Consider the following 13,560-nt stretch of genomic DNA (forward strand, 5'->3'; position numbering starts at 1 on the left):
CTTTTAATTTTCTTCACTTCTCTTGATTCTTTTTTCAAGAGGGGACAGAGAGACAATACACCAAGTTGTCTATATTAGTGAAATGTATTTTAAGACCGGAAACCTGTAGTGCTATCTCTAACAAGGCAAAAAAAATTCACGTATGTAATTTTTGTAGAGTGAAGTTAATGTGTATATGGAGGCTGGGAGGTACGTTTGTTTCTCTAGCTTCATACCTTTTTTGATTCTTTTTATATTAAAGCTTGATTAGGAAGGACATTTACAAGCAGAAATGGATGGTGTGCTGAAGTGTGATAGAGCTCTAGAAATAGACACCTCCACCCTCTGGCTCTTGTGCCTCAGTAGCAAATTCCAATTACTTTGCACCTAGAAGCAGTATCTGCTGTGTTGCAAAGAATGGATTGCGTTTCCATGCGTTTCTACTCTCGTTTGAGTTTCTTGCTTGTAATTATGGGAGTCCTTTATTCCTTGTCCTCTGGCAGTGTAGAGTGAAGACACAGGCTGTGACTGTCCAGAAGCAGGCTTCTTGTAGCATCTTATCATATGCCTCAGGCAACATTGTGCAGACAGACTCAGTCAAGATGGATGTGTGAACTCGTGTGGATATATTTCTGGGTTTTGCTCCTGTCTTTGAATATAATCTTTTTAGTACTGAGCTAATTATGTAGTCTCAGTTTTACTGTTAGAGTACCTGATCAACTTTCCAACTGTAAAACAGTTTGAAAATCAAATGTAGCTTACATGCAAGACCCAACAAAATTAGAAGTGTTAAGTACGTTTTGGCAGTTCACTTTTATTATGCCCAGTCCTCAAATGTACCAGCAGACAATCATCTGAATGTTAAGTTATTTTTCACATGCTTATGTGATCACACAAAAAGTACATGCTAAAAAGAAGCAGATGGTGACAGATGGGGAAGGTTGAATAAGGTGGTTTTGGAAACCTAGAAAAATGCACTTCTGCAATAGTGTAAAAATAAAAATTCTTTGATCGCCAAGTTAGAATGAACAAAATAGAGTACCCCCCCATCCACCCCTCCTAACAAAAATGGCAAAAAAAAACCACCACAACACCCTCAAAATCTGTGGTAGAAAGAAATGGAACCTATGAGTGTTCAATGTAAATTTAGGAAAGTATATTGTACAGGGTTGTTTTGTCTAAGGATGGAACATAAATTTTTATCAGCCAGAGACTTGAAAAGGTGGAAATTTATGTTTTGTCTGATTTTTAAAACAATGTATTCAAATCAACTGTTTTCCATACTCAAGAGAGTGCTGTTGGAAGAGTTGTTCTGTAACATCATGTATTTGTAGTGTTCTATGTATGAAAGCATATAATAATTTTCTTGGGGATAGCTGTACAACTGGAGCTAATTTGTAATGGGCAGAATTACCTCTTTATCATACAGACACATATAAAGCTGAGAAAGTAGAGAAGATATAATCAACAACAATTAAAAAAAAATCATTGTGTTCTGTGTAGATCACACAAGGATCTACCATCAGCATGAGGGCTGAAGATTTGTTTATTGCCTTTCATTAGTTTAATGGGGTTTTATCATAAATATCTGTCTTGCAGAAAGGAGGTTCTTCTAAAAACATTTCTGTTGATAAGATGTATTTTACTCCATAAATTAAAAAGTATTTGATAAATATTTTAATTGCTATTCTCTACCAATGCTGAAGCCATAAATATTTTTTTATTTTGATATTTGTTTTCATCTATAGCATGAGACACTGCTTCATAGTGGCAGGAAACACCTTACTTTTGGTTGTAAGCTTTTGTTTAAAACCCCAAACTCTCAACTTCTCATAACCAGTACTCATTTTCCTTAAAATACTTTTAGTTCGCTTAATACCAAAACACTATAGTTATGTTATTATATTCTGCTTCACTAATTTTCTTTTGGCTTCAAAAGAATAGTTCAAGTTTATTTACTCTCTGTTTATCAAGACACTTCATGCATAATGTGCTTCTTATTAGAGACACAATAGGATTTATTCTACCTGTGGAAACGTGGTTCAGTGTTGGTGTGTGCTCTTGAACAGCTGTCTTGTATATTTGGCTATGTTTTATTTCTGGGTGAAGACCAGTGGGGAGTGGGAGGAGAAAGAACATCTATGCCTGAAAATATTTTTTCTTCTGATTTGTGTGGCTTTTACAATAAGGAATTTTCTCCTTACAGTAGAATCTCAAATAATTTTTATGTTGAAAGAAAATTTTTAATCTTGAGATGATAGTACCTCAAATGTGACCTTTTTTTTGTCGTTTGTTATCACTTAGTACATTCTAGTGTGCCACAGTGTCATCTTACACACCTAAGTCATCAAAAACCTGAAAAAAAATTTCAGTTGGAGCATTTTTGTCAGCTTGGCATTGCCAGCAGAGCCCTGGGGTGAACGCGATGGAATGTGGACAAGGGAAGGTATCCAGAGCATTTGCAATCAGCAGCATCAGGATCAAAAAACAGGGGTATGAAAGCATTGCTTAGTTATGCATACGGAAGAGCTGCTGGAGCAACAGATAAATTAACACAAGAGGTGGACGTTCTCCTGAAACCAGATAACCAGTGACGTAACATGAATTTGAATTTTTGTGCAATCTGGTTAATTTCACCAGGCACAAAAGCTAATTGTCCACATGCACTATCAGACTTCTCAAGGGGAAAGATGTAACAAATATGCAAAAATAATAAAACAAACAGAAGACTAGAAAGCAGAGTAGCTCAGCAATACCTAAAAATAAACCATTGTATTCAAACCAGAACTGTAAAACAGAGTGCAATTTTCTAATAAAAAACACATTCTTGTTTAAAGCAAGAAAGTATGATGATTGTTATAAAGACTCTCAATAGCACTCTTGACATTTTTTTCAGTAATTTTCATTTAATCAATACAAACATTATTTCCATCTCAGCATAAGCCTTCAGTTTTTGTGAGAGCAATGAACAATAAACAAAAACTGAATAAACGCTGTTTACTGTGGGTAAAAAATCAAAATGCTTTCATCAAGAATGACAAGCAACCAGAAAAAAATTATCACAATATTGTCATTATTTGTTATTTCTTACATCTTGCATTTTATGCTAATGCATATTGTGGAGTGTACTGCCAGTACAGTGGTAATAGAGATATGAAGACGTCTGCAAATTCTCTGATGATGGTTCCTAAATGTGTATCATATTTGGCAAACATACCTTTATGTAGGAAGAATTTTTTAACATTTGGGGAAAATGTCTGTTTCTGTAAAGAAATCCTTATAACCTTAGTTTGTTAGTGTTAGGTATAAACTTTGCTTCAGTACCTACTACAATCAATAGAAAGTTTTAGCAAACATACTTTTCAACTTTTGTTGAATATGTGGATGAATATTTGTTAGCAGACCAACAACTGTAGCAATAAAAATGTGTGAAGGGTTACTAGAAATGCTTCGGTAACATACACTCCACCTGAACCGTAAAGTTAATTGAAAACAGTTTTTTTTCCCCTTAAATTAACAGTACATTGGTGTATCCAAGTTCTCAGTTTTCTATCACAACATAGGTGTGCAGACAGTTTGTTTAGATGTTTAAATCTTTTCCCATCTGTTCTGACAAAATTATTGATTGAGTAAGCTATTTGTTTTTAATGTCCTACCATAGAGCCTGTATATAGAATACTAAGAGTAACCCAAACTAGGTCAAAAATGTTATTGGTTTTCCAGTGCCTTGGTTATTTAGCACAAAGTACCTGATAGTTATGATAGTGTTATTTTAAAGATAAAACCCAATACTGACAACCATTTGTAGAAGATCAACAGTGAATTGTACTAAGCCTTTCATTCACACAGTTATTCCTGTATTTGTCTACACTTCTAGAGTCCAGAAGTTACAGCAATGAATTAATTCTTAGTGATCTGTTGGAAGTATATTTCCTGTCTGTGTGAATTTCTGCTGTGCAACAAAAAACTTTCCAAAGGATGTCATCACATATATTTTGTTTCAAGAAAATTCAGAAAAATTGAATTAAGAGATTTTCTATGTTCAGTCCGTGGACAGGGCAGTCGCACCTTGTCCAGCGTTATGTGATTATTGACATATCAGAGAATCCTGGTTTCACCGAAATAAAGGGGAAATACACGATTGACTTCAGATGGTCATAGGTTTCACCTATTATGTAGACTGCTACCCTTCACAAGATTTTCACAGAATCGTGTAAAAACATGGCTTGTGCTTGCATAAGTTTTGACTTATTTAATTGCTTATTGCCAGAGTTTCTGCTCCATACTCCTGTAAATAACAGTTTGCAGATATATCTTAAGTTGCAGCAGCAGAGAAAACTTTTGACTCTAGCTACTGAAGATGTAAAGAGAATATATGTTTTTACTAAGTTTTACCATTAATCAAATGGGCATGCAATTCTATGGATTGTGTATTACTGTAGATTACTGTTTTGGTTTATAACATAAGGATGAGAGCTGTGCTTTCTTGCCTTCTGAGCACATTATAAATGAAATTTCTAAAGTAAATAAATAGTTTTCCCTTAGCTGAAATTCTGATGTTGTCCAGTACCTCTAAAACATCCATGAAAGTGCAAAAGTGCCTGCATGTGCCTGGAAGCAGATGCATGACTAATGTTTCTTGGTTGTTAGAAAGTCTGTATGTTACTTAACATCTTGCATTTTTATCTAAAACTAGAAATATACAAATCTTAGTAGCACTTCTGAAGATTTTTTTAAAAAAGCATTCATATAAATGCAGACTCTGTCCACTTATTGCAACTGTAAGTTTTAGAGCAGCATCAGTGCCCATAAAAATGAAATGGTTTCAGCGCAGTGATTAGTTTTCACCCACTTTGGAGAACTTTTGTAATGCCAGAGTACTCCAGAGAAATACAGATTGGGAAGAGAATTGGGCCCTTCATCTTTCCATCAGGTGTGAGGATGGCTATTGCAGCTCTCTGCATGCACAGGAATAACAATGAGAGTCTACCCAGCTCCTGTGATGAGGACTGCGGGCATTTCTTTCTGTGATAGGCAGTGTTTGACACCACCTACACTGGGCTTTCAACTTCTGCTTCCTCATGTGCTGCTGTAGCTACTCTTGTAGCAATGTAGGGACTCAGGTCCCAAGGTGACTTACAAATAGCCCAGGGTAAAGCTTTTCTTTCCGATGTAGTGTGTTGCAAAACTTTGACATGGCAAGTGAAAAGATACGGGAGCATGCGTCAGGTCAGTACTGCCTCTGGAAGAACCAGTCATTGAACTAGAGCCTGAAACACAAAGGGAGTGAGATACATTCAAGTAGTAAAGATGAGATAAATTCCTGAGTTTCATTCCCCATTATCTATGGTATCATTCAGACTAAACCTCCGTGAGCCCACCTCATGCTTTACTTGACATTGGGAAATCATCTGTGCACAGTAGTGATGTGTGTTGTAAAATGGGGATGACTGACTGTAGTGTTATCCAGATGCTGAAGTCATATCACACTGGAGCTCTCATCTCCTAAAACTTCATCTAGATGGCTTGGGCCCATGTGGTAGTGGTAGGAGAAGCAGATAAAGGAAGGGAATTCATATCCTCAAATGATCTGACAGCTTTAATTTTGGGGAAGAAAGTGTGGAACTTCATCTGTATGAAAGTGCACCTGACTGGAATGTGTACTCAGTGTAGATGCTCTTCCTCTGGCTTATGAGATGCATACGATCCTCTTGTTTCATAGCCCTAAAAAATAATAAATTGCTTTATAGCAAACATCAAAGTGGAGGAGCTCGTGCCTTGACAATAGTTTTGGTGGGCCTGCTGCCTTTCCTGCTGTGACCTGACAGAGTTGTTAGGACAGTCTATCGACTTAAATGTAGATTCCTGTGCCCTTACAGGATGCAGGATGGATGGAGATAGTGGAGATGGCTTTAAAGGGTGGTACACAGGGTCTGAAAGACCAAAATTTGCACTATGGCTGTGGCTAGCCAGGTGCTTAGGCTGTCCCTCTCGTACAGGTATACCTCACATATGCTGGAGGGTAGCAAGGGCTATGACAGCCTAAGGAGGCCATTCTAAAAGCAGATAACCATCTCATGATATACAAATGATTGAATTACTCATAGGTACAAATGTGCCCTGTACTGTATGTCATGTTCATTTAGCATTGAGCTGAAGCTTTTGTCTTTTGTGACCTTTGTTTTTTGTAACACTGAACAAGTCCCTCAAATCCAAGAATTGTTTGAAAAAGACTGTAATGCCAGGGTAGTGTGTTTAGATTTGTTCTTGTGCCCACTCTAGTTGTATGGATTTGATTACAGAAGTTGCTAAAATTCCATTGATTTCTCAGTCTGCAAACCCTTAGATTTCTTAAAACCATGGAAGAATGGAAACCACAGATTACTTTAAATGCGCACAATTATTTTTTTTTTCTGTGAATGCATAATGCACAATTTTATTCCATTTATATTAAAATAAATGGAGCTGCTTTTTCTTTCTTGACGCTGTTTTCAGGCTGCTTTCCTTTTGCCTAAGCGAAACCCTTCTGATGCTCTTGCTTGTCTGGCTGGCTGTAAACCAGGTATTTAAACAAAAATAAAGAGTTGCCAGTTTTGCCAGCTGGGGATGAGAACCCGGCTGGTGATATGCGGGTTCAGGAGGCAGTTAATCCAGCTTTTATGCTTTTTTATGATTTTATGTAAAAAGAGGTTAAAAATCACATTTGGCTCTTTCTTTGTACCACTGTTTTGTTGCTGTTGTGGGAATGCAGCAAAAGGTTGCTCATACTTTTTATTATTATTAGGTAAAGCCCTGCATAAATTAGGTAAAACCCCAGATCTGGTTTGTTTTAGCTGTTGGGCATGTGATTTGCCTCACTCAGAGAATGAAATGCTTTATATTCCTATTGCGTGCTTTTGTAAGTCACACGTGCAAACCACACCTCAGCTTACTTGTAAAAAGCTCCACCACTGCCTCACAATTTTTTGTATTTTACCAGCTTCTAAAGAAAAGAATAACTAATGGTACAAATAGGAGAAATGGTAACGATGCTAAAACATGTATTAAAAAAACACGTAATGCTTTTATTCTGTGGCAGAAGAAATGGTGATTTAAAGACAAGTGCCACAGATTTCATATACAGTTTTTCAGCAAATAGCTTACAGTGTGCTGAAACTCATAAAATGTTTAATTAATTTTAAAATGCTGGACTTACATTAGTTGCTTTTGTCATGTGTACTTACTCAGATAATTTGTTGTGTTTTACACTTTCCAAAATTTCACCCTCTATTTGGAAATATCAATGATGTAATGAATCTGCGTGTTTTGGCACAGTTGTAAATAGTATGTGTTAATGTGTTAATATTTATGATTTTTTAATCTTATATACACAAGAGGGATTTGTAATACATTTCTTTTCATCACATTCCTATTACTAATCCTTAAGATAGTGAAAATTAGGAATATGAATGCATTAATTACTGTGGGATCATCAAAATTGCCATACTGTATTTTGCTTCTGCTACTAACATGTACCAGGCATTTAAAAGCAGGATTGGATTTACTGGGGAAGAAAAAGGAGAGGAAGATGAACAAGCTCTACACTCTCCCTGGGACTGCTCATTGTCACACACGTGTCCTTGTAGGACATGGTGTGGCCATGGCCACTCAGTGTCCCCAGATGGGTGCAGGCTGTGTCTGCCATTGCTTCAAGGAAATTGCTGGAAGTCTTCTTATGCTTTTTTGAAAGTCACAAGATAATCTGCTCGCGGAAAAAGTTTATACCTTATCTGCTAGAGGTTGCCTTATTCCTTAAAGCCTGAAGGCATTACTAGATGTCACCAGGCTTTCCTTGGCATGTGTCTAGATGACTGTTCCTGTGTGTCTGCTTCCTATTTGAGTCTGAGTGAGTGCTTGGCATTTTTGTTCGCATGTGACAGTGACGTGTAAAAGGTATTTTGTTCTCTACAGGTTAATATATATGTATTTTTAAATCAGTTGTATGTGTATTCTGTCTTTCAGAAACTGCGTTTTAATGATACAAAAACGATGGAGAATTCTTCAGGACTTTATAAATACAGTCCAACTATTTTAGTTTCATTTATTTGGTCTTTCTTACTGTTTATTATTTAAGTCTAATTTCTTGTTTTAATTTTTTTTGCCTTTATATCACTGTATCTTTATTCAGCACATGTTGGCAACTGAGGCACCTTTTGCTGTAATGCAGAAGGTCTACTGAGATCAAGATACACCATTTAGATTTTTTATTCCAGTTCTCTAAGGCTGCTGGAGGAAGTCTGTGGAGTTGGTCAGTTTTTAAGACACACAACATTGGAGGCATTATCATTTTAACAAATGTCACACACTTATTTGTGTGATCGTATAATATCATACATACACACCCACAGTGTCGTGGTAAACGTACCATGTAAACATCTCCGTGTTTCTGTGCACTAGTACCATTCAGCTGCTTTGGACTACCTCGTGGAACTTGATGGAATCGTCAGGAAAAATGCTTTGAGGGTTCTTAGTGTAAACACAGTAGAAGCAAAGAGATTAAGCTTCTTTTACTAAGAGAAGGGTGTTTCTCAGTTTCAGGCTTTATTCTGGCAGGTGGGATAAAGAGAGGAAGTGGCTGAGCAAGGAGATGCCTCAATCCTCTCCATGAAGAACACTAACTGAGACTGCAGTGCCAGCAGATGAAGTGTCTCTTCCTAAAACTGTGAATAAATGGGATGGTAGAAGACATAGAAAAGGGGAAAATGCAGTCATAATAATTTTGAGGAGACCATTCTCAATTGTATGTTTTGCTTGTTTCTGATGATTGCACACGGGATAACAGCACAGACCCTAGTAATTGCAGTGAACTCAGATGTATGGGTGAGTGCTGCAGTTGCGTATATTGGGCCTGAGTTCTGGCAGTCCTTGTTACACACTGTGGAAATGAAGTCTACGAAAGACAGTCATATAAAGATGCATCAAATAAGCTGAAATGATCCCATCTGAAATAGCACATGCTTTACAGCTGGCTTTGCTTTCTGTCTTAGGTGTTGGAAGATAATGACTATGGTCGTGCAGTGGACTGGTGGGGATTAGGAGTTGTCATGTATGAAATGATGTGTGGAAGATTGCCTTTCTACAACCAAGATCACGAGAAACTATTTGAACTGATACTAATGGAGGACATAAAATTTCCTCGAACTCTATCTGCAGATGCAAAGTCATTACTTTCAGGCCTACTGATAAAAGATCCAAATAAGCGGTAAGTGAAATTACTTGGGTACATAGTCATAAAAAAAATACTCAGTTTATATTCTTTAAAGTAAAAATAGGCCACTGGTGCCTGGTCTTTCTAACTGAAGGACCAGTTATAAGAAGGGGCCATATACAGCCACAAAACCTCAGATTTCCACTTACGATATACAACAGTGAGATCCATAAGCAAAAGGAGAAAAGAGATTTGGATGAGAACACTTTTAAAATCATCCACAGCAAACACAAGGAAGTTTTCAGGTTTAGGTTATGTACTGGAACAAAATGAGAGCTATGTAGTGTTTGTCACAGTATGATTTAACCCTAAGTTGGTTACATAGTCTAATGGAAATGCCCCACTTTTTCTTTTGGTGTGATCATGCATGAAGACATGTAAAGGCTGCCACAGCTAAGTTGCATTAAAGCATATAAATAGATCACATGTTAGGTCATGTAAGTTACAAATTGATAATGCATCCTCTGAGTGAGATTTAAATGCAGTGGTTTGAAAGTGAGCTTGCCTACATGCTTCTTGTGGACCTTTCAGCAGGATTGCTGTTTAGGAAAGCTGTCTTCCAACGGTTCCTGCACTCCATCCTCAATCTCTAGACAAGGAGTTTTCTGTAGCAAGGATGTGCTCATTGGCACTCAGAGCAAGACCAGTTTCGGTGCCTCTCAGTGGGATTTGCCTGTGCTTAGCCAGGTGCAGCAGCTGACACAGCACAAGTGGTCATCCTTTCTGTTGCTGCCCATCAACATCTGTTTTAGTTAAGTTTATTGTATGTAGTAAGAGGAAACTATGACCAACCAAATAAATACATGTAAGGTAAGAATTTGTCTCTGTGGTAATTACTATTGCATTTTAACCTCCAAACAATTTGATTAATCAAATATATTAGCCTTTAGAATTGAAAAGATACTTCACTGTAATTAATCTTTGCAGATAGTAGTATGTATTACAGACTTCTGTTTACTTCAGCTTATTCATGTTCAAGTTTCAGTGCTAGCTACTGATAAATAGAGTGGTTACAGAGGTTAACTGCAGCTCTTCTATTCTTCGAGAGAAGAATCTGGATGGGAAGATACTGAGGGAAGTCTGAAGAGTGTAGGCAGACTGGGATGCCCAGCAGAGATGTGGAGAATTTTATGAGTGGTTGAGAAACAGAGAAGAATACAGCGTAGAAATAAGCTTATGCCCAGTCACTGCAAGACTGAGATGGTAGTCCAGAATATTTCTGTAATTTTGGGAATTGTTGCTCTTTGCTTTTAAATCTTCTCTTTATATCTTTAGCAGTTCATTGTAATGAAAATTGCCTGTGTCATTGTCCTTGTTGACAACATACACAAGCTGTTTGTTAATTTAGATTTTTTTTTTCTGTTGAAACTACTGCCAGTTATGCCATAGGATAGCTAGACTCGGGAAGATGCTAGATCAGATCTGAGCAGTCTTAAAAGTCCACCTGCTGTTGAAAGGGGCAGAGGTCCCTTCCCCTTGGTGTGTGGCTCTGTCTCCACCAACAGCAGCCTAAGGGAGCTCACTGAAACTGGTGTTCAATCAAGTTTGACTTCTAAAGCAAAAAAGTTGCTGGTTCTTTGTTGTTTTCTCCTTGTGGGGTTAGTTTTCTTTCAGGTTAGTGAGCTGACTCCAGCTCTCAGCCTCCAGTGAGCATCACAGTCAGTGGAAGCGATGCTGTAGATAAATGTGAGGGGAGACGTATGGGCAGGGATGGGACCCTTTTTCTTGGCAGCAGTGTCTGCTTATGGGAGCTCAGTCCACCTTGTGTGGGTTCACCTGGAGTAGTTGGAATTTGCTTCCAGAGATGATATGCCAGAGTCTGGCTTTGGCAAGCTACGGGCTGCAGTGAATAGTGTGGTTATTTACAGTGGCCTTTAAATAACCTTCTCAGCAGGCCTACAATTTATTAATCTATACTAATTAACTCAGATTGAGGCTATTTTATGGTAATTGGTTAATTGTTACAGCACCCAGATGCAACAGCAGCACACACTTTATAAAAATGATGTGTCAGTCATTACTAATTCAGTGCTTGGCGCCTCCCTGGTAAATTCTGTGTCGGCTTTGTTGGGTTAGTTTTGGTTTTTAATGGTGCCAGATCTTTAGTTAGTCTTTCAAGAAAACTCAAGAATGTCTTTGAATGAATGGATTATTAAAAACTCATTGTGGACAGTAATAAACATGATGATTGGAATAATCAAGTAGAACAGAGCATTATTTGGATGCTTTTATTAACACTTTTTATCTTGAATTCATATTAAATAGGGGAGAATATCATATTGAGCAGGTGAGAGTTGTTCCCACATATTGAAAAACAAATGGTCTCTTTTCTAACAATCATGATTATTTAATCTCCTTTTTAGCGGTAGTACTTGTTTAATATGGATGTTTTTATTCTCTGTCTAGACTTGGTGGAGGGCCAGATGATGCAAAAGAAATCATGCGTCATAGTTTCTTTGCTGGAGTAAACTGGCAAGATGTATATGATAAAAAGGTATGTGCTTATATGATGCTGAATAACCTGGCTTCTGTCCTGGGACTGTTGCTGTCTGGAAATTATGCTGTTTTTCATTGCAGCTTTTCATGTTAGTACAAATAAATAATTATTCTGAGCTAGGCAAACTTCTTTCATCTTTTGGTTTTCATTAATGATTTGTCACTTGACCACAAGTAAATGTTGCTAATCAAACTAAACTCAGCGAAGATTTACATTCCCGTTAGGTGACCTCCCAAACTTTTTTCTTTTTTTTTCTTTCTGTGTGTTCAAGAGAAAAATAATTGTACGAATCAGGAAATTGAAAAAAGTAGATTTTTTTTTTCTGAATTGTGTTTTTGCCTTTTATTGAATTGTTATAATGAAGCAATTGCAAAGATTCATAGCAAAAATCTACTTTCTGATTATTTGTGTTTAAGTAGAAATCTCTTAAAAAGTAATTTTTAGAGAGAGACCTAGCATTAAAATTCTGAGCTAGAACAGCTTGTGGAGAAAGAGAGTGCTGGGAATTGAATTTGAACAGTTTTATCTAAACACAATCCTGTTCCTATAATGATCACCGCATTGGGGATGATTTTAGAGAATTAATGTATCTTACTGAGTAACAGAATTCAATTTGACTTACATTCTTTTATATATGTAAGCTGATTTGATCTCAGTACTCGTTTAAGAAGTTTCTTGTTGCTATAAAGCCCTTCTATTTTGATAGTCTTTTTTTCCTGTTCTTTCCCCTCCCCCCCAACTGTTTTGTACTGTTAATCTGCCAGTTGAGCTGTGTAATTTAAAAATTTTCCTCTTCTTTTGCTTTGTTCGAAAAAAAGAAAATGGAAGACATACGAATGAGCAGAATATGTTTATGCTCCAATGTCAGTGCTGCAAACTGTTTTTTCAGTTGTTGTTGAACTGGAATTTTAAAAATGTGTGGTTGTTGGTGTGGTATTTCTCTGACAAATACCAGAACTGAAATGAGAACCTTATATTATGATACAAAATATGGTACTCTCTGAAGTTACTTGATCCAAGTGTGATTTTTCCCTGGCAGAACGGTGATGTTTCAAGAAACTTCTAAATAAATAACCTAAACGAGTATATTAATTGTATTACTTTATGAGCTTAGAATGGTTGGTTGTTTTTGGGCAGTAGTAGGGAAGCACTCTGAGGATAAAATCTAAAACTCCAATCTGATGACAGAATAGATTGGATTGCACAGTGCTGGGAGTGGATGAGAAAGAAAAAAGCCGTTTCATTACTCTCACTCCATCAAAAAAATTTTCTTGATAATTTTAGGTTAAAACAGAACTTTCAATTCCACACTGCTCAACATCAAGTTCAGTTCTTGCAATATAGATCCTCTTAACTTTTAAGCGCAGGCTCTGAATATTTCCAAATCAACACGACAAGTGTTTTTTCCATCCTAATCTTATTCTGTGCTGTTAAAATAAATGGAGGTATTTTGTTTCCACATAAATGCAGGTATTTTGCTTTTCTGCCCATGGAGGTGGATATGGCTTTGGAATGTGGTAACTGGAGAGATGGCAGTGACTCTGTGTCTACTGTTTCCACTGCTGCTTTGAGAAACTAAATTTGCTACTGAAAGATGAATTGTATTTCCTCAGTTAACTTCGAGGATCAGAGGAATTATTTTTGTGCACTATTGGCACCCAGTGTGTTCTTTATGGAAAAATAGCTCATTAAAATTAGTTCTGACAGTATGTTTTTCTATTTAATTCAAAAATAGTTGTATTGCTATTGTAAAGCCGTTTGTCTGGTAGGTTCAGAAGTCCAGGCATTCCTTCTGTGCACACACTGTCTTATCAGTTCTGAAGTATGCAGAGTGCAA

The 13,560-nt window shown here is 37.0% G+C and overlaps 1 protein-coding gene across 2 annotated transcripts in view; it reads left to right on the forward strand.

The window, feature by feature from the left end:
- The window catches only part of AKT3 (AKT serine/threonine kinase 3), a 65,486-nt gene that overhangs the window by 39,909 nt on the left and 12,017 nt on the right, over positions 1–13,560 (forward strand). For both annotated transcript variants that reach the window (XM_010706839.2, XM_019612744.2), the window contains 2 exons: positions 9,006–9,220; positions 11,633–11,720. In XM_010706839.2, the coding sequence (XP_010705141.1) occupies positions 9,006–9,220; positions 11,633–11,720 (303 nt within the window). The remainder of the gene's footprint in view (positions 1–9,005; positions 9,221–11,632; positions 11,721–13,560) is intronic.

The sequence above is a fragment of the Meleagris gallopavo genome, chromosome 2 (genome assembly GCF_000146605.3).
Source record: "Meleagris gallopavo isolate NT-WF06-2002-E0010 breed Aviagen turkey brand Nicholas breeding stock chromosome 2, Turkey_5.1, whole genome shotgun sequence".
In the NCBI taxonomy this organism is placed as follows: domain Eukaryota; kingdom Metazoa; phylum Chordata; class Aves; order Galliformes; family Phasianidae; genus Meleagris; species Meleagris gallopavo.